Source organism: Lonchura striata, chromosome 12 (assembly GCF_046129695.1).
Source record: "Lonchura striata isolate bLonStr1 chromosome 12, bLonStr1.mat, whole genome shotgun sequence".
Taxonomy (NCBI): Eukaryota; Metazoa; Chordata; class Aves; order Passeriformes; family Estrildidae; genus Lonchura; species Lonchura striata.
The window spans coordinates 7,764,142-7,783,973 of NC_134614.1; the positions used below are offsets into that span (position 1 = coordinate 7,764,142).

The 19,832-nt window shown below is 41.1% G+C and overlaps 1 protein-coding gene across 8 annotated transcripts in view; it reads right to left on the reverse strand.

The window, feature by feature from the left end:
* Positions 1-19,832, reverse strand: part of DOCK3 (dedicator of cytokinesis 3) — a 183,835-nt gene that overhangs the window by 56,391 nt on the left and 107,612 nt on the right. For all 8 annotated transcript variants that reach the window (XM_021529159.3, XM_021529158.3, XM_021529156.3 and 5 more), the window contains exons 15-22: positions 13,027-13,151; positions 8,919-9,081; positions 8,348-8,454; positions 7,479-7,650; positions 6,927-7,024; positions 5,186-5,269; positions 4,741-4,841; positions 3,406-3,487 (exon numbers count right to left, since the gene is read on the reverse strand). In XM_021529159.3, coding sequence (XP_021384834.1) covers positions 3,406-3,487; positions 4,741-4,841; positions 5,186-5,269; positions 6,927-7,024; positions 7,479-7,650; positions 8,348-8,454; positions 8,919-9,081; positions 13,027-13,151 — 932 coding nt within the window. The remainder of the gene's footprint in view (positions 1-3,405; positions 3,488-4,740; positions 4,842-5,185; positions 5,270-6,926; positions 7,025-7,478; positions 7,651-8,347; positions 8,455-8,918; positions 9,082-13,026; positions 13,152-19,832) is intronic.

A 19,832-nucleotide genomic window follows, 5' to 3' on the forward strand; every position in this document is an offset into this window, starting at 1 on the left:
CCAGCAAAGCAGGATTGAGGGAAGACATAATTCATGTTTTGATAATATCCTCAAAACCCAGCACAGGAAAACAACAGGCTGGAGATTCAGCAATCACAGGCTGTATAGAAATCTTAGTAATATTTCACTGTATTCCATGGAAAATATTCTTGTCTCACTTCAATGTTGGGAAACTGGAAGTTAATTCAAATACAAGTTTTGCTCCCAAGAGATATTTTTGCACCCATAAGAGTCCCTCACTGAACCATCACACAACATGCACAAGTATGCAATGTTATGTTGTAAGCTTTAGAATGCCACAGCTTTAAGGATATAGAATGGGAATGTGAAATTCCTCATAAAGCTATCATGGATTTCAAAATGCCATTGACTCTTACAGCCTTTCCCCCCCACTAGAAATGATGGCAACTTTGGTAATTAGCAGTTATTATTTATACTTCTGTACTAAACCATCTCCCAGTGAAGCTTCCCTACACCAGAGAACTTCATCAGGAAATATCAGCTGTGTTCCCAACTCCTTTCCAGACAAAGGCCACTTGGTTCCCAGTCAGCTCTCCAAGGCTGACAGCTCTGTGCCAACACCAAACCCAGCACATGCAGTGCTCGTAGGAGCTGCTTTAGGCCTTCAGTACACACAACCATGGTTCTCATCTGAAGGCTCGTAACTTCAATGTGAGGATTACGTTTTGCAGTGAATCAGAGCATTTGTGTGTGAATCTCCACAATTCCCTGTGGAAGGTGAGATAGCAGGGCTCAGAACACTGTACTTCTTTAGCACAGACAATGAGCCCACACAGGCAGTGAACCAAAGGTTTCCCAGTATTTGCACACGTGGCTCGGATGCTAAAAACACAAACCAAGTCTTGGTAGCACAAGTCAGCACCAGGACCAACTTTGGTTCTTGCTACCTACAGCATCACAAATATGATGTGTATTTGTGCCTAAAGACATACAAATGTACTGAGATAAAACCCCAGCCTTCAGTGATGTTTGCATCATATAAAGGCTCAGTGTCAAATTGAAGAAGGTCCCTTACCAACACAGTCTGTGTGCAGGTTCATGTAACACATGAGCACCTCTGCCCTGTGACCAGCAGGGAAGACTCAGGGAAAACCTCCTGAGGGAGAAAATCCCTTGCTGTTGGTTCCTTAATCTAGGCAAAACCCACATACAGTTCTGCTGGAAGATAACTGAAGCTGGAAGGGCATTTCCTTGACACAGTTCCTTAGTTCTTAATTTCCTCAGGGACAGCAAAACTGGCTGTGAAGCCATTCATGGACACTTGGTTACACAAATCCCCTGGGAGGCACAGGCAGCTGTTCCTGGATGGAGCTTTGTATAGGGCACAATAAAGGAGCGTGATGCTGTGTTCTAGGTAGAAATGTCCTTTCAGTTACAGCTTCTCCAAGTTGCACAGAAGGTTTTGAAAATTAAGAGCAGTCTGGAGGGAGGTAAAAAATTTTAGAAGTCCTCTAGAACTCTCTTTGCTAATGCCAGGGTTGGAAATCAGAATCCTATGAGACATCTGCGTGTCCATCACGAATGTACATAAGCAGTCAGGAGTTGTAAGAGTGCAGAGTATTTCAGCACCAGCTTTAGGGCACTACACTGAACAGATAATTCAGGGGAAAAGGGATATAGAGCTATCCTGTTTCCTCAGTCAAAGAACTTCTAATGCAAGGAGTGTGGTGAACACATAAAAACCACAGAAATCCCTAACAGTAGAATCTGGTACTAGTAACGACACATTAGCAATGAGAATGTCTTTGGTACAAACTTGCTCCAAATGCCTGAATTAAAATTCTGGAAACAAAGAAGGAAATCAATCACTTCACTGTAATGGGAGAAGATAAAGACCTGAATTTGGGCCTGCAAAAGATACCTGCAAAGGCAACTGTCTGAATAAGATGTGACAGCAGTGTGGGTGGCAGAGGATGTGCTGTCAGGTCTGCACAAACTCTGCTTGTAATTTTAATTCCTGTGCTTGGAAAGGCTTGGGCTGTCAGGTCTGCAAACTGACCTCCCTCACAGAGGGAACAGCCACATTCCAGGCCAGCACTTGAGAGCCTGGGTAAGCAAAGAGCTACACTGGAGGCTGAGACACAAGGTACCATATTCACAAACTGACTTCCCTAACCCCAGCTGCTGAAAGACATTCCAGCATTCCCGTCATTACTATTTCCAAACAGGACTGCTATGAGGTTCAAAAAAGAATCACATAGGGACAATATCCTACATCTCTGTTGCCCTGCATAAAGCACTAATGAGTGGTCTGAGAGAGAAGAAAACCTCCTCAAAGTCATTTCAGCTGGAGATCTTCCTCTCATCTCATAGCTTTAATAGCTTTTTTCTCAATTAAAAAAAAAAAGGAAAGATAATGATAAAAAAAAGGATTGAGAAAGTTCCTAAATCCTTGAAAAGGCATCTTTTACCTATTTTTACCATTCCATATGAATCTGTGGTTGAAAATTCCAAAGAAGATGTTCTTAAGAATGTCAATATCTACAAAGCCAAAACAAGTACTGGTGTAATGCCCTTGTATTACCTGAATAGGATTTTAGCAGGGGATGTGGAAAGTGAGAGGATGACACTGGCAGTGTCTTTCACCTGGAAGAGGTTACACCTATTTGAACTGACAAGTGACAAAATCCAAGTGCTGATCACTGCCACTGCTTCCAGTTCTCCAAGTGCCCAGGCTCAGGTGTTAGGACACCAGTCCCCTTGGAGGCAGAAGGTGCAGGTGGGCATTCACTCAAAGAAAAAACATTTTCCTGCAAATGTTGGCATCTTGTATTTATGCACTTGACACACTGACTTCCACGCTTACTAATACACATGGTAAAATGACTATTTATTCTCTGATTTCTCTGCAATAGCACCAAAACATTCCTGATGTTTCTCACAGCTGTGCCTCCCTGGGACGTCATGCTTCCATCACAGAACCATAGGTCAGGTCCTGTGCTACTTCTGAGGATTTTCATCCAGTTAAAAACTCATTTATCTGCTGCTTAAAATACTCCAGGACTTCAACCTGTGGTACAATGGAGCTGTGTCACAGCCAGAAATGAAGAGTGAAAGTTTGATCCATAGCACCCATGCCTGATACACTCAAAACTACTGCTGCTTGGAGGGCAAGGTGTAGCCCACATCAATGGAGTATTTATGCACTGGCCATGGATGTAAGTCCCACTTAAATTCTCCACACTGTTGCAAAAGGGCTTAAAGGGACTTAATTCTTTCAATTTTTTTCAGCACAATCTCCTCCTAAAACTAAAACTGTGGCTATATATTAAAAAATCTGGTTAAACAATTATAGGAAAGCAGTGTCACACTACCCTTGATTCCATGTACAGCTCTCCCAGCCCCTCTGTGGCCCCAGAGGAAGCAGTGCTCCCTTATACCTACTCTCATTGCCTCCTGGATGTGGTCCTGGCGCACCAGCTCGGCCGAGCGGTCCATGTACCACTTCAGACAGCGGATCAGCTCCCTGCGGGGACAGCGAAGAGCAACCTTCAGCACCAGCTCTCACAGGCAAACATTTCCATTCTAGGGAGAGATCTCTAAACCAGTCTCATTTCTCTTTACTTCAGTGGTCAGTTACTGCTGTCCTTGATACTGAATTTACATAGTATTCACATTTATTTAAGTTTTAAAACCAGAAAATTATTTCTTCTCTGTAATTGACTTGGAGGAACATGAGGAACACTAAGAGCACATAAATAAGATGTTATTAGAAAGATAGCTTTGATAAGCTATGGTTCTAAGAACAAAATATACATTTGTTTTAACAAGAAATCCCAGCTCTCAACTTAGTAAGAAGCTTTTAGAAACTGAAATCACAAAGAAAATACCTGCATCTATTTTGCTAAGTACACGAGACCATCTGGACTAACCTACAAAGCTGTATTAAACCCATGTTTTATTTCAGACATCAGATTACCAAAAAATATTTGTTTTGTCTGAAAGAGGTCCTAATTAACACAAAGCAGAACACCTTTTTACCCTCTGAACATGACTATGCCTTCCAGTGTTGTATGCTATCTATGGAGTTTTACCTGCCATTGATAGAGTATTTTTTAAACTTATTTTAATTACACAAAAATGTGAATTGCTTAAAATAATCAAAGGAAATTATTAGCTGTTTTTTATAGTTTACTGTGGCCAAAGACAGAATATACTCAGATATACAGAAGCAATGGTCTAAAAGAAAAACCCAAAACCTGAAGGGTAACTGCTTTCAATAAGTCTGTCTCATTCTCTTATGCAAAACTTTTTTGAATACCAGAATATAAGGCAGAATCAAAGTAATAGTGAAATTTAAATTTCTGGTCTACTGAAATTAAATTGTAACCAAATAGAACAACTTATGTGAATATCTGCTTACTTTAGAAGTTACAATTAGTTCTCTAAGCTTTCACACAAGTCATGTATCCCACCATCCTTAAGACGAGTAATGCATTTGCTCTTGGGAGCTCATTTGTATAGACTACAGACTGATGATAAAAAAAAAAAAAAAAAAAAAGAAAGATTTGCCAGATTTGCCAGTCCAGAAGGGAAAGAGAAATGCCCAACCATGCTCAGCCACTGGTGACATTTGGCAGCTTTTCCCTACGGCTGTGCTTCCAGGTTGAGTAGCTCTGCTTCTGGGGACACTGCTGCCAGAAAGGTTGTGATCCTGGTGGTGCCACCATTCCCAAGCTTGGTGATGCCACCTCTCAAAGGGGGGAACACAAGACCTACTTGTAAGCCAGAGCTCCTGCAAAGTGCTTCTGGATGTAGGTGTCCATCACGGGGCGGAAGTGGAAGTACTTGCTGTCACGGAGCAGGTTGATGATGAACACCTGGGGACACAGAGACAGGAACCCAACTCAAGGAATTGCACATTGCTGCCAAGTGTCTACAAACAAGTGACCCAAGGTAAGGAGCATTCAAATACATGAGCTGCTTTAAACAGTTGCTGCTGTGTTATCAAGTATTGTTGGTTGCTTCTCCCACATGACAGTAAATACTGCTGGCCCCTGCATGTGCTGAACTCAGCCTGCCCTGCTCACCCAAGACCATTACAGAAAGCATGGCTGGATCCAGCTGAGCATTTCATATTTGACAGGAGTACAGTACTAGTAACATGATCATAAGAAACTTAAAACTCACTGAGCATGAGATAAATAACAATCCAGCAGCTTACCAGAGACTGAAAGACCAGCAGACCATATTTCTCTGTGTTGTCATCCAAAACTACAAACAACGTGTCCAGAATATCTTGTAGGAACTAAAATGACATGAACAAAGAATTTCAACTTAAACTGTATTCAAAAGGTTATTTCTCCCCTGCTTTAATTAGTTCATACATGTTAATATCATTGTGAAACACCTGCCAGGGATAAATCACTTCAGGTTCACCCATATGATGTGATATATTTTAATTTGATTTTACAAAGAAAAATTTTTCTCTTTATTCTGCGAGGAATATTTTCAAGCAAAAGTGACAGAAAACCAAAAAATAAGAAATATGTACTATATACCTGATATTAAATTATGACTGAGTGTTCCTCTCACTTTTAGCTGACTGGAAGTGCTGCCTGACACCAGTGGCAAAGGAACTTGCTCTCATTCTCAAATCAGTGGAGTTTCAGGTACTGTTCAGCATCAAATCTGAAGCTGGGCAGTATATTAAATTATGTTTAATACTGAAATTTTTGTTAAATGACAGAAAGTAAAGCTTTTCTAACAAGCATTAATTGGGGCAAGTTACATGTTGCCAATTGCTTCTTTCACCCTTAACTCCACAGCTTGTTGAGCACTGACAGTTCAGTGATTTTCCTTCTGAAAGCCAGTCTCCAAAACGATGAGTGTGAAGGAGAGTCCTGGAGATCATTAACTGCACATTCTCTCATGATTTTTTAATCTATTCTACTTAAATTTCTGATATGGACAACAAGAAATAAATTATAACAATTTATGAAGTCTCTGAAATGATAAAATGTCTTTTTTTCTGAATTATTACATTCTGTTCTTCATATCCCAGTGCCAAATGACAGCTGATTTATGGGGAGAATCAATTACTTCTCCCCATGCAATAATTCAATCCATATCTTTCCTTTTCTTTCTCTATAAAAACCAGATACTTGTACTGCCCTACAAATGAAGTGTACAAAACATGACATTCTTGAAGAATTCCAGTATAAATGGGATTTGTGCTCCCCTGTTACTGTTACCAAATTACCACAAAAAGTAACATTCCAGATATGGCAGCACTCAAATGAGTTACAGTGAAGTGGCTTTAATGATAAACTACTTATTATGCGATAGGATTTGTCTTCAGTTTCTATTCCTTGATTATTTGTGTTAGAAAACAGCTTTTACTTCCAGATTTATAGAAATAAATTCTAGAGAAAGTTCTCAGCACACCTAAGATTATCAGAGGCATATCTGGAATGAACTTTGTTTTGCTGTGACCACAAGTATTCAAACGCAGTTGGAAGTTCCTGGGCCCTAAGGAAGCCAAGGCCACACAAGATTATCATGTAGAGCAAGAGTAGCTACAAAGCCTGGTGAAATGATGAGCTGGCAGACAGAAGACTGGTGCACTGCTGGCTGGATGCACCAGAGAGCCCTTGCCAGGGTCTGTGTCTGCACCAGCAGCTGTGTGGGACTGCAGACTGGAACCACCGGTGCTGAGGACCCAGCACATGTGGCTGAGAGAATTTAAGGATTAGCTCTGGTTTGATCCCACAGACTGACTGTGCACTAATTCTCAAGCGTATCTTCCTGTCCAGTTTCACATCATAAAATCCCAATTCATACAGGGTGGAAATTCACAATGTGAATCAAAAATCACATTAAGAGGCAGCTTTCAGAAGTGGCTTGCAGGTCTGAACTCACTGCCTATCACAGACACATCCAAAGACTGTTATTTCATGTAGTACCTTAACAATCTCCTCGCCACTGACATGTCTCAGTCTTCCCAGAATATCCATCACTCGATCTGGGTAAGCTTTCCATTTGAGCAGGGCAAGCAGATCCACTGCAGAGAGAGGGAGGAAGAGCTAGAACCACACATAGAGGAAAGAATGGCAACCCCAGACCCATCAGAGACTGATCACCTTGCACTTCACCTCTTGATGCAGTCCACGCTTCTTGGGAGATGACATATATATACATATAATGGAAAACAAGAAGTACAATATGGAATGAGTCAATGCTGCTAATGGAGAAAGGAATGGAGGAATGGTAAAGGGCTTTGAAAAGAGTAAAGGCTGCATTTTCCCCTATGTGACTTGACACCACACTGTGGAAAATCCACTTCTGTCTGCTTGTGCTTTAGGGATGTTGCTGTAAAAAAATCTTATTTACTCAGCCATTCTTTAAAAGCCAAGCAAAACAAACTCTGTATTGTGTAGAAGAGCTAACAATTAAATTTTTTTCTCTCTTTCCTAATTCCTGCTGCCTTGGGCAGTTCTGAGGGATCAGCAACTCACCATTCTGGGTCAGTTTGGTAGAAGAGAGCTGTGTGGAGACTGAGAAGGTCTCTTTGGTGCTGCGCTGGAAGATGAGGCTGGAGGGGATGTTGGGGCAGCCGTTGTAATCCTCCTTGCAGCAGGGCAGCCCCAGGTAGAGCGCGTGGTTGTTGAACGTGCTGTTCTCATCGCACTGCGGGGACAGCACAAGAGATGGAGTTGCACCTTGTCCATCCCATCCCACACACCCAGAGCCTGCCAGCAGCTCCCCAACAGTGCCTGTGCTGGGATTGTTGTGGGTGTACACAAACACTTCTAAGGAAAAGCTGTGCTTGGGGGCCTGGACATGCCCAGAAGAGATCAGCTCTACAGTGATCTCCAACCACTGCCTCATTAGAACTCACCAGATCTTCCAGAGGTAAACTTAGTGCTGCTGCCTGAAAATTGTACTAACAAATAAACCCAGATGAATCAGCAGGAAAGAAAAACCCCAAAGCCCAAATCCCAAATCTCTTGCTGCAGGGCAGCCAAGCTGTGGGACTGCAGCACAAGGCATTTCAATCCAACACAATGTCATTTTACAAAGGCACAGAGCAATGCCTTAGGCTGGTAGATATGCTGAATGCTCATGAACACCAGCGTGTTTGAAGCCCAAATGGATGGGATTAATAGCAGATAAATCATTATCATCAGGATGGAAAAGGTAAGCTGCACCTAGAATAGGAGGCTCTAGCCAAACCATGTGATTTTGAATGTATAAAATTTTGAAACTGCTATTAATCTGTTCCTCACAAACTTCTAATAAGGGGGAGATGGATAATGCAATGAACATTACTCATTTAAGTAATGCAGTAGAGATGAGCAATGAAAAGTCTGCAGAGAACCGGTACCTTATAAACATAAAGCTCATGGATATCATCTGACAAGGTCGTGCCATCATCTCTCATCAATGGGGTGAATGCAAAACCAAAAAGCTTCTTTTCTCCCTTGTCTTTTGCTGTAGCAAGAGACAGAAAGAAGGAATTGTATTTGTGCATACCCTGTCAATATATATAAGATTACTCACCAGCTTCTCCACATGCCTGAAAGAAAACAAACAGCTACATAACAAACAACTTTTCTCATTCTAATTCTAATTTCTTTTTTCTAATTCTATGTAAAGGACCGACAAGCTTCAAATCAAACACAGACATGCCAAACATAGCAAAATCTAAACTGCTTATCCTGCAAAGAAAACATTCTACAGAAAAACAGAACAAAAGAACAGCAGGGACAAACATCTACAAAGTGCTTTGCCCTGCACTGATCGTTCACCATGTTTTTAGTGCGCTGTTTGATAAATTCAGTAAAAGGTTGCTTAGCAGAGCCCCTTCACTGTATTTCAGGCTGGCCTCCCCTTCCTGCCTTCCAGCCAGCGACGGCCTCATGCAGATGGAGCTGGCAGTGGCCAGGGGCACTCACTGGAGCAGTGGCGGAACTCGAAGCGCAGGTGGGAGCCGCGGAAGCGGTCGATGGGGATGGGCAGTTTGATGATCTCGCCCCAGCGCGGGCTGTTGTTGTGGTACAGCACGAAGGAGTGGTACGCGCTCCGGCTCGGCTCGCCCGAGCCCAGGCTGATGCAGTCCTGCCACCGAAGGAAACGACCAGCATTAAACACCACGTCACCCACCACCTGGGAGTCATTTTATCAGCCAGTGATAACCTTTATATGATTCATGGCTTTCTGTAGAGTCAGAAGCAGAAATTCAGACACAAAAAGAAATGTGAAATTTTTTAGGAGATCTCGAAACTTTGGTTTGGGTCAAAGGGTCAACTAAGAGACCTGTACTACTGGATGAATCCCAGTATCTTAGGTTTTTATTTAAGCTAAGTGTTCCATCAAGTACTGAGTAGATACAATAAACACCTAAGTCCAAATATATAAAACCAAGTCCAAGAAATAAGACATAGTAGGACCATCACTTATAATATCAGCCTTCTGTGAAAAGATCCTTTAACCAGATTTCTGCTTCAGTATCTCAGTTCAGAAGTGATAAGTCACCTTTCCAAGCTCTTTAAAAATGTTCATCTTTCAAAACTACAACTATCCAGCCTCACCAAGTGTACCAGAAACTTCTAATCAAGTTACTTCCTCAGTGGTAAGCAAAGAATTTCTGTGTAATACTCATCACCTAAAAACATAACTGGATCTAAATTTCTGCCTTCAGATCTGACAAACTCGGAGATCTTGCCCAATCTACGCCTTCAAAAAAATATACAGATGAAGAAAAACATGAACTTATATTGTTCAGAAAATAAAAAAATTCTTAGAATACAAGTGAAGGAAAATAAGATAAATATTGAAGTCCTGAAATAAGCACAGTAAAAGGTTCCCATGCTCTAGACCCAGCACTTGCAAAGAGATGCAGGAGACACAATATCTCACAAAACCAAGCAGAATAAAGACTGTTTGGAGATTCTTTACTTTTAGCATGACCAAGGATAATGAATCCAGAAAGAAACAAGCTAAGTAGACTAAGAATAAGACGTGTAATATAAATTCTGATGGAAAACTCCCCCATGGAACAATGTGATGACAAGAACTGCTACTGGTCATTTCTCCTAGGCATCTATAAATTCTAACCCAAGAAAATACCAGAAATGTTGATTTTTTTTCTGTAACCATCTCACTGCCCAATCAAGAATATCCCATTAACCAAACCCAGGTAGTTCAACATCTGGCAGTAATCTGCTGTCTTACAGAAAGTTAAGAATCTATGAAGGAGCCCAAAAGGGAAGAAATGTTCTCTGGAATTCAGGGATTCAATGCAAGGACAGACTGTTGACAGGGACTCACTGCAAAGCTTCTGATCCAAACTGAGTGACTGAAGGCTGAACTCACACAACTTCAGTCCTCTCAAATAATCCTCAGCAACCACATAACCCCACATTTTTTTTAATACAGCAGCAAGAATTAAGTGTTGTAGATAACAACAGGTTAGTAGAGAGCAGTGCCAGTACTGCAACCCAGAACACCTGTAAGATCCCAGTTCTATTCTATAGCAAGAATAAATGGTTGGACTTCAACAACGCAATTCCAAAACCTCATTCTGCATTAGGATGCAAACAAAACAGTATTTCTATTTTCTCTACAATGTACAGTAAAAATTCAAATTTTAATGTGAGCTTTTTTTGTCCCATCAAGAAGCCACCTGCTCTAGCTGACAAACTGCCAGTCTTTGAATGCAGTTGCATGCTATGAACTTCAAATAAATCAATAGTCTCTTCTTCTGGTTGTTAACTTTGTTCCCATGCAGTTATACTACAATCTATTTCTGAGGGGGGCAGACTGGTAAATCTTTAATTCTAAATTGCGATCTGCAAAATACAAACATCAGACTAATCTCCAGATACCTGGTGACCCTGAGACCCAAATATACAGGGGAATTAGAGGGCAGAGGCAGGGATGGGAAACTAAACTAGAAAAATTATCAGGAAATTTCTATTGTTGAAGGTGTGCCTTGCAATTCATAGGCTACTCCTGCTACTGGAATAGAAAGAAGAAAAAAGTGAGAAATGTGTCAAAGGATTTTTTTTTAAATTTTTCAGACTATATTGAAAGATAATAACAATTGAGTAATATCATTTTGAGAAGGAAATACTCATTTTCATTTTGAACAGCACTACATTCTAGAGGTAATTTTACTCCTTTCAATAGGACCATTTTTGGATCAAAATACACTCGGCAGCAATGAGGACCTGAGAAAACTCTCATTAATGCTGTGCATGGTTCTGCTAAAGGTTTCACAAAGGCACAATTCAGATTTGGGTTGTGCTGCTGGTTGGGACAAGTTTAAGTATTTTACTGTAATACAAGATGAAAACTCTGGCCACTTCCCCCATTCTGTGTAACTGCACACAGTGTCTCAGTTGGCAGCTCTGCTCCAGAAAGGCCATGGGGCAGGCATGGTGGAGGTATTCCAGCCAGGAGCAGCAACCAGGATTCCAGCCAGGAGCAGCAGTGCTCCAGGGTCAATGAGCTCTCAGTGTTCTGCCCACATTCACAGGCACCATGAAACACCAGGAACCAAAGATCACCCAGACACAAACCAAGTGTCTTTACTGCTGCTTTGACTGCATCCACACAGAGGAGCAATGCCATAAAAACTGGGACAGAGTTTCTTTTAAATATGTGGCCTAACTTTTAAAACCCCACAAAGGTCCTTTATGGCAAATCCTAGAATGGTTTGGGTTGGAAAGGACTTTAAAGCTCATCTTGCTCCAAGCCCCATTGGCAGGGACACCTTCCACCAGACCAGGCTGCTCAGAGTTCCATCCAACCTGGCCTTGAGCACTTCCAGGCATGTGACAGCCACAGTTTCTCAGGACAATCTGCTCACCTGATTTTTTTCCTAATTGGACTGACCATCCTTTCCAGTATTTGTGCCATGCCTGTCCCAGTCTCCCATGTAAAGCCCCAATGTACTTTCCAATAGAAATAACAGGCAAAGACAAGGCAAAACCAGCTTCATCTCTGTGAATGACCATTGCAACCAAAATCACCCAAGTTAAGACTGATAATGTCTAGAAATTATCTGGCTTTTGTATATAATCGTTAGACACCATTATGTGTCAGCATTTGAAGATGCTGATACTGCAGTTTGAGGCACTTCTCTTTGTCCTTGGCAGACTGAAATCAACTGATGATTGTAACTTTGCCACTCAGTTTGAAAAGCTTTAGCAGAAAAGGAATCTGATCTTCCTGCAGCAGCTCTGGGCACAAATGAGTTCCTTACAAGAAATACACTTTCTATTTAATGAAACCACAAGCAGTTGTAGTAATGAAAGTTCTCCTTTCAATTAAAACCAGAAGATAGTGGCAATGTATTTGGTACACACTTCTAGGTGTATAGATTCTCCACAGTAATGGCTACAAAGCCCATTTTATTGCAGTGGAGGTAAAAGAAATTTCAGGGGGAAGTTAGTTCTGATAGCTGCTCACACTGAAATACTTCCTGTTTACTTCTCTATATTCACAGCCTCCCACCCACCTCCTTCTCTTCAATAAAACTAAAACAGAGGAGGTAAAACAGGAAACATAAACAATCCCCATTCCCAGCTGCAATGGAGCCAACCCAGGGCGAAATTTTATTCCAAGTTATTTTCCAGAACTGCATTCAGTTCTGTAACCCAACAACTCAGATTTAAGTCTCCCTTGGAATCACATTTCATCATGTTGTATGGCACATATTATTTAATTTTAGATATGCCTATACTTCTTAGTTCTGATTACAGTTACTCTATTTTTTTTTTTTACTTTAGCCACTGACATCACCTTTGGAAATCACACAGGCTTTTCAGTTTATGAGTATTTTCTCCAAGTCTTCTATCCCCATATAAGGGAAGTGCTCCAAATCCTTACAGATTTATAACTGACCATAACACACAGCTTACAAACATCACAATAAAAAAAAAAAAAAAAAGAGAGAGATAGCTTTATTTTAACTCTTCCCTTGCATCAGAGACTCTGGAACAAGAGGTAGTTTCCCTGCAGGGAGCAGCTGAGGCTCTCAGGGAAAGGAGCACTTACCTTCAGGATTTCTCCATCAGCATAGAGCACGTACATGGTCACCTCGATGTTCTTCTGCACACTTTTGCCACCCCTTTCGAAGTCCCCCTTCTCCAGGGTCAGGTACAGGTCATTCCTGATGTCACCTGCAGGGACAGAGCAGAGCCACAGCCTTAAACTCCACAGGGGACAGTGGGGCCATCCCAGCTCCATTCTCAAACCGTTCTCTGTGTTCTGCAAGACGATGGCTGATGCCCAAACCATTCCAAGCAGCAAGTTAATTGTTAATAAGGATGAACAGTTTAATATCAGTGCATAAAATCAGACCATTGTTAGTAATGCCTTTAATAATGTGAGCTCAGGATCAGTACTGGTTTTAATTATGTAAGTGGGGAAGGGAAAAACCTCTTACTGCTATACTGTGCCTTGTTAGCTGAGCTGGAAGTGTCAGGCTGAGCCTGACAAAACATCCTTAGCTTCATGCTCCCCATTTACAATATATTTAACAAAAAAATAAGTATTTTTGTGACGATCACAATAACATTATATTCAGTTAGCCCTTCAAGCATTTTCTATATTTTCATAATTTCTTTTTATCATAACAACAAAATAAAAGCAGCCTGTTTGAGAACCTGATCACAATTCAGTTCTGATGGATTAGAAAGGAATTCTGAATGTAATTTTTGCTAGATTTCTGGCTGGCCTTTGGCATCCATATGCATGGCTGTATGAAAGCAGGCAGTATGGACACTTGCCAGCTTCTCACTACGTCATTTTCAGGAGCTTTCAGACCAAATTACTATATTCAGAAATAGAAATGCTTGTGCCTCAGCATCTTGTTATTCTGAATTTCACAGACTCTATCTCACTTGGTTTGGTTTTATTTTAGAATCTGATTTGGGGAGCTGCTTTCAAAACTAATGTGCTCAGTTCTAAGGCCTACACCAAAAGGACAGCAGGTACCACCTATTTTTCTGGAAGATTTAGTTACTGTCACCATCTTATGATGGTTCATACATAACATTATTTTTATCTACTTGCCAGAACGGCAAACATACTAAAGGGCAATAAACAAAAATAACAAAAACAAACAAACAAAAAACCAAACAAAAAAAATTAAACCCTTTCAAGGGAAGTATTTTGTTAATCAGCCCCAAGACACTAAATAACAAAGTAATGCAACAAAGCAGAGATTACTTCAATGTCTAACTTCTTCCACTTGGAGAAACTGATGCAGTTAAATCTCTGTATTAATCAGAAGCACAATGAAAAAAGGCAGAATTTGCTCTCAGGCACTGAGGGACATCCTTTTGTGCCCCTCAAAGCAGCGCTTCAAATTCTTCCTGAAGTCTAAAACCCCACAGAACTTGTTCCTTAATTTACTGTAGGGATAAACAATAGAAGCTCTAAGTCCTGCCTTTGCTTTCAGTTTTATTTCTGGAGATAAGAACAACTCTTTCAGCATGGAAAATCCAGCTCTGTGGCTGCAGTCAGTGCTTCCTGCTGGGAACTCTCTGTGAATGGCAATCTGTGCAGAACGTGCTCCTTTTTCCAGGAGCTTCCCCCTGTGTTGGAACACACCCCCCAGCCAGAGGCTGAGCTGCCAGGGGGCATCAACAGGGAAAAGATGACAGCAAGAGCTTGGTGAAAGACCTCAGGTATTGGATCTGGTTTGGCTTATTAAAGCACAGCATCAAATACAACACTCTACAATAGAGAAAATTGTCTTGGGGATCAAAATCAAGCTGATATACCTCTATCCTGATTATAGGGATAGCAAGGAAATACAAAATTCATCACAAAGTATGGTTTAAGTTGGGCCTTTTGTTTGGAAAATCCTCCTGCTTAAAAGACTCCATTCCTTTCTCTCAGCAGTTTGCTCAATTAGGAAAAAGGGTTTCAATTTGTATGCTGTAAATCTTAATAGAAATTAATTGTACTCACTATAATTATCATTTCGGAGCTCCCTACTTATGACCTCTTTTCTGGAAGGCAGTCTGGCTACACAAAGTCCAATGTCAGATAGCAAATCATTTTCCAGCCTAAATTAAAGGCAGCATTTGGTTATATATAGAATCTTATCTTCTATTAAGCTTAACAGGAGGGATATTACTCCACTAATTAAAAAAAAATGCCTTTGGGGTGGGGTGTAGAGGGATCTTAAAACCAGTCGATTTGCATAAAAGTTAAGGGGAAAGATGGGAAAAGGTATTATAGTGAAATATGACAGTGTATCTTCTATTATAAAAACAGTCTATTGGATCTTCAAAAAATAAAAAAGATCACTACATACAGTAAAAATAGGAAGCAAATGTATCTAACAAAGACAAAAAGCATTTAACCATCAGGTAGGGTGATTATTTTGTTGGAAATCACCTTCCTACAAGGAACAATCTCAACATATCAGGTGACCCAAGGCCTCACAAGCATTTTGTCTTTTTCCATTTGCCTGTGGTTTCGAGGGATTTGAGCTCTGATACCCCAGTGGGTGGCACAGAACCCAGAAGAAATGCTTGAGCACAGAGCAGTTTATTGCAATCTCTGCTCTGAGTGTGCTCAGAGAGAAAGCTGAGCCACATGTGGGGCTGGGCACGCAGGGACACCTGGCACGGGACTGCACCACGGTGCCATCAGCAGGACCAGGAGTGCCCCCTGGGCACACGGGGCTTGGCCAGATTAATTCCATTGGAAAGAGACAAGGAGATCAGTAATGAACTTAAGATGTCAGACCATTCATGCAAATTACTGCACAAACAGCCTTGTGCTTGTGACAGCAAATCTTGCATTTTGGGGGAAACCAGGCTGAGTAGCTCAGCTTGGACCACAGAGGCCTCAGACCTTCCCAAACAGCAGCACAGAGCAAAAAACTGGGTGAGCTGTGGCCTCCCACCATCAGAACAGGAATAAAAAGTACTACAAGGCCAGTGGGCCACGGGTATTTATAGAGCAAAGCCTGCTGATGTCATTTTAAGCTGAGGTCCCTGTGCTGGATGGCTGTCAAGGATGAACTGAAAACCTTAGAGAGTTTCCAGAACGGGATTTGTTTCAAAGCCCACCTCTCTACAATTGTTTTCCAGTTAAAAACAATAGTAAACTACTTCTTAGCATAATCCATGTGCTTTTTATACACATGGTTACTGACATTAATCCTATATCAAATGCCTTGAAAGACAGTATTTGCCATTATAATATAAAAAAAAATTCTGATATTTTTTGGGGCTCTTTCTTTATCAATTCCCTTCACCTTTATTGGAGTTTTGTTTTGTTTGTCTGTTTTAACCTATTTACGAGGCCCAATGTCCACCATACAGTTGTTTAAATTATAAAACATAAATTATAGTTTGGGGGAGCTCACAGCTCACTTGTATTGACCTCAAACTATTTTAATGGTAATGGGGGCAAAAAGGAGTGGTGGAAAAGGCTATATGAGCCAAATATTGATTTTGCATTTGCAGTATAAAGGAATGTACTGGAAGACTTCCAAATAGTTATTTATCATTTTCAAGACTTAATAACCTGGAGCAACCCAACAGTCACTCTTTGTGCAGTCTCCAGCAGAAGAAATGGGAGTTTATCCTGACAGGGTGTGTAGGTTTTCCACTGTAAGACTGACCAGGTACTTATACTGCAAAACAGTAACAATTTACAGGAACTGTCTGTATTCAATCAAACACTTTTTATTCAGGGATCCTAAAGATTTTGGACACTAAGGACAGGAATGGTCCCTGTTTTGTGCAGAATAATACTACATCAAAAAAGGGTACATAATTCACAGAAGTTTCTGCAGGAGAAAGAGACACAAATTTCTGGTCACTCAATTCTAACAACTTCTTTTTCTGAGCTTGTATATATATCCCTTGCAAGAGGGGGAAAAGTGACAGCTCCCAGAAGTCAGCGTGTGTAGGCCTTGTTTCAACTAAGTAAAATAGCTATTTATTCAGAGAATATTGGATTTCTTAAGGTGAAAGTTTAGTCTTTTACAATTTAGGCAGCCAAGGCAGAAAAAAAATCAGCATATTAATGTTTAGGTCTATTTTTATGAAATTGCTGTGCTGGTCCTATTCACTTAGGGCCCCACACTGTCCTACACTGTCTGCTGGACTCTCTAACACCCCTGGGTTTGGCATCTCTTCAAAAAAGTGTCACTTCACAGAAGAGTGAATGGGCAAGAAAGTTATTCAGAGTATCTTCCACAATGGCTTCTGAAGAAAACCCAACCCTGTGCATTTATGTCCTGTCCATAAATGAACAACCAGAGCCAGCCAGCATCACCCCAGTGACCTGAGCCAAGTTACAGCAGCTCAAACTGAGGACTTGGCCAGCAAGGAAAGCTTTGAAGCAAAGCATAAAGTGTAGAGGATTTGTGTTCATGTGCAGTGTTATCTATCACATGTTCTGGCTATTTGTTTGAGCTCCCTGAAGGGAACTGCTCTGCTTCCTGGCTGAGACTCTCACATTTTCCTGGCCTTCCTGTCTGCATGGCTCTTCCCAGGAAGCTGCTGCTTTGGAGGGGCCAGTGATGGGTCCCTGACCTCAAACAGCCAAACTCCACCCTCCCCTGGAGGAGCAGCTGCCTCCAGTGCACACACACAGCGACCTGTGAAGGGCAGGGGCACCAGCACAGCTGAGGCTGACAGGAGCAGCTTTGTGCTCATCACTTCACTCCTCCAAACCAAAGGGACAAGGACAAATTGGCCAGGGGTCAGTGGGAAGCAGCCCTGTCCAGCTTTCTGGCTGCCCCACAGGACTTGTTCCTCCCACTGTGTGACTGTGCCTGGCTTTAGCAGTGCCACCCCCTGTGACAGCCCTCTGCAGCCCCTCCATGTTCCCCATATTCCCACTGCCTTCCTGGCACAGTCCCACTCTGGGGATCACATCCCATCCACTGCAGCAGCTCATTTCTCTGGCCCTTCACCAAACAGGCAGGTTTTTTTAAGGCCTATATTCTTGAAATAGTTACAGTGAGCAACTATTAACATAATTGTGAGCAATATTACAGCAACAAGGGGAAACAAAGCTTTTATCTGCTGCCTCTATGGCAAATTAAATTAGCTTTTTTTTCCTCTAAAGAGAACATTATGCAAGTTTAACTCTGTGTGCTTCTCCAGCTTTCACTGAGCAACACAATTGTTTCAAAGAAAAAGGGACAAGCAATACTTATTAGGTTATTTGCTACCCATTGTTTGACTTCTATATATAGAAAAGAATTTATACAATGCCCTTTTTAAATGCAGTGATTTCCCTGGAATAGTTGCCTTTCAGTAGTAGGAAGTTGTTCTTTAATGTTTTTTGTCCCTGCCAACTTTCAATTTCTACAAGTTTATTTATGACAATAATACTTTTTATTCTCTCAAGAAGTAGACACTTTTTGGTGATAATTATTACATAATTATGGCTTTTGGTCTCGTTAACACTCTTGCCATGAACACTCTGAGAATGGCTGATGGATTTTACCACATCCTTTCCTAAATGCATTTTTGCTATGACTTTGTGCTCACTGACTGAACAGATGCTGAGATGTTTCTCACCTGTTTCTTACTGATTCACCTGTCACAGTGACTAAATTTGTCTGAAACCCTGTGGTACGAAGAGAGACAAAATTTTCACCTCCCTGTAACCAAAGTTTCTATGTGATGTCATGATTTACTGTCTTTATCAATCTCAACATTCCATGGAAGATATGAAAATGGAAAAAAAGCAAGCAAAAAGCAGACATTACACAGAAAGGCAGAAACTTACACCCAACAATCTTCATCTCTGCACCAGAAACAAAGGGGAGAGAATAAAGGGAAAGGAACAGGAGAGAAACCAGGAAATTAAGACAAGGAGAGAGAAAAAAGAGAAAGAAACATCACTCACAAGTCGGAGATGAAGCATGCACTTTTCATCAGAGGATCAAAGGAAAAGACAGAATACTTATCAGCACATGGGCAAGGGGAAGGTTGTCCTTGGGGGACTGACAAACACCAAGCCTGTGCAACAGATTTCTGCTCAGCAAGTCCTGCACAAAGCCCAGCTGCAATCCCCAAGGAGCAGCACAGGCCTCACTGCTCTCAGCTCTGGGAAGGTAACATTGGCACCATCAGATGCATGGCCTTAAACCCAGGAACAATTTAGAAAAGGAATAAAAATCATCAAACTACAAATGAACAAAACCCCACCATAACTTCTTCAGGAGGCTGGTTTGACCGAGTCCCCTCTGAATTTGCCAAAAAAGATAACTGAAGTCTTTATGATGCTCTTGTCAGATCACAACACAGTAGGAAACAAAGAACACTTTATCTTTACAAAAGTGGGCAGGAAAGGTTGTTTTGTACAATATTAAGCTTGTTCTGCATAACCATGCAAGATACAAACCCATAAAGACCAGTTTCACTTTGTTTCTTAATGATGATCAGCTACCACTGATGTTGCTCCTATCTGAGGGACAGAAAAAGAGGACTTGACACAGGGAGCTAATGCTACAGCTTAGAAAAAAAAAGGGATTGGAAAACAGTAATGAAATACAGCTCCAAAATTTCAATAGTTAAGATGTGCACATGTGAGAGGATTTCCTGTTAAAAAATAAAATTAAAACCTTCAAACCTATGACCAAAAACAAAACCAAAAAAAATTAAATTGAAATGCTAGAGCTGTTTACTTTTTTAAAAACAGATTTCTTGGTTCATCAAAATGATCACTGCTTTTTTTACAAGTACTAGGTGACATAGTCTTTATTTATTCATAAAAAACATTTTTAAACCACACTGTCCTGAAAAATCTGTATCCACTTGCAAAATACAAGTCATGAACTTTCTGTGCTGTTTTTTGGAAGAGGAAACCCTGTG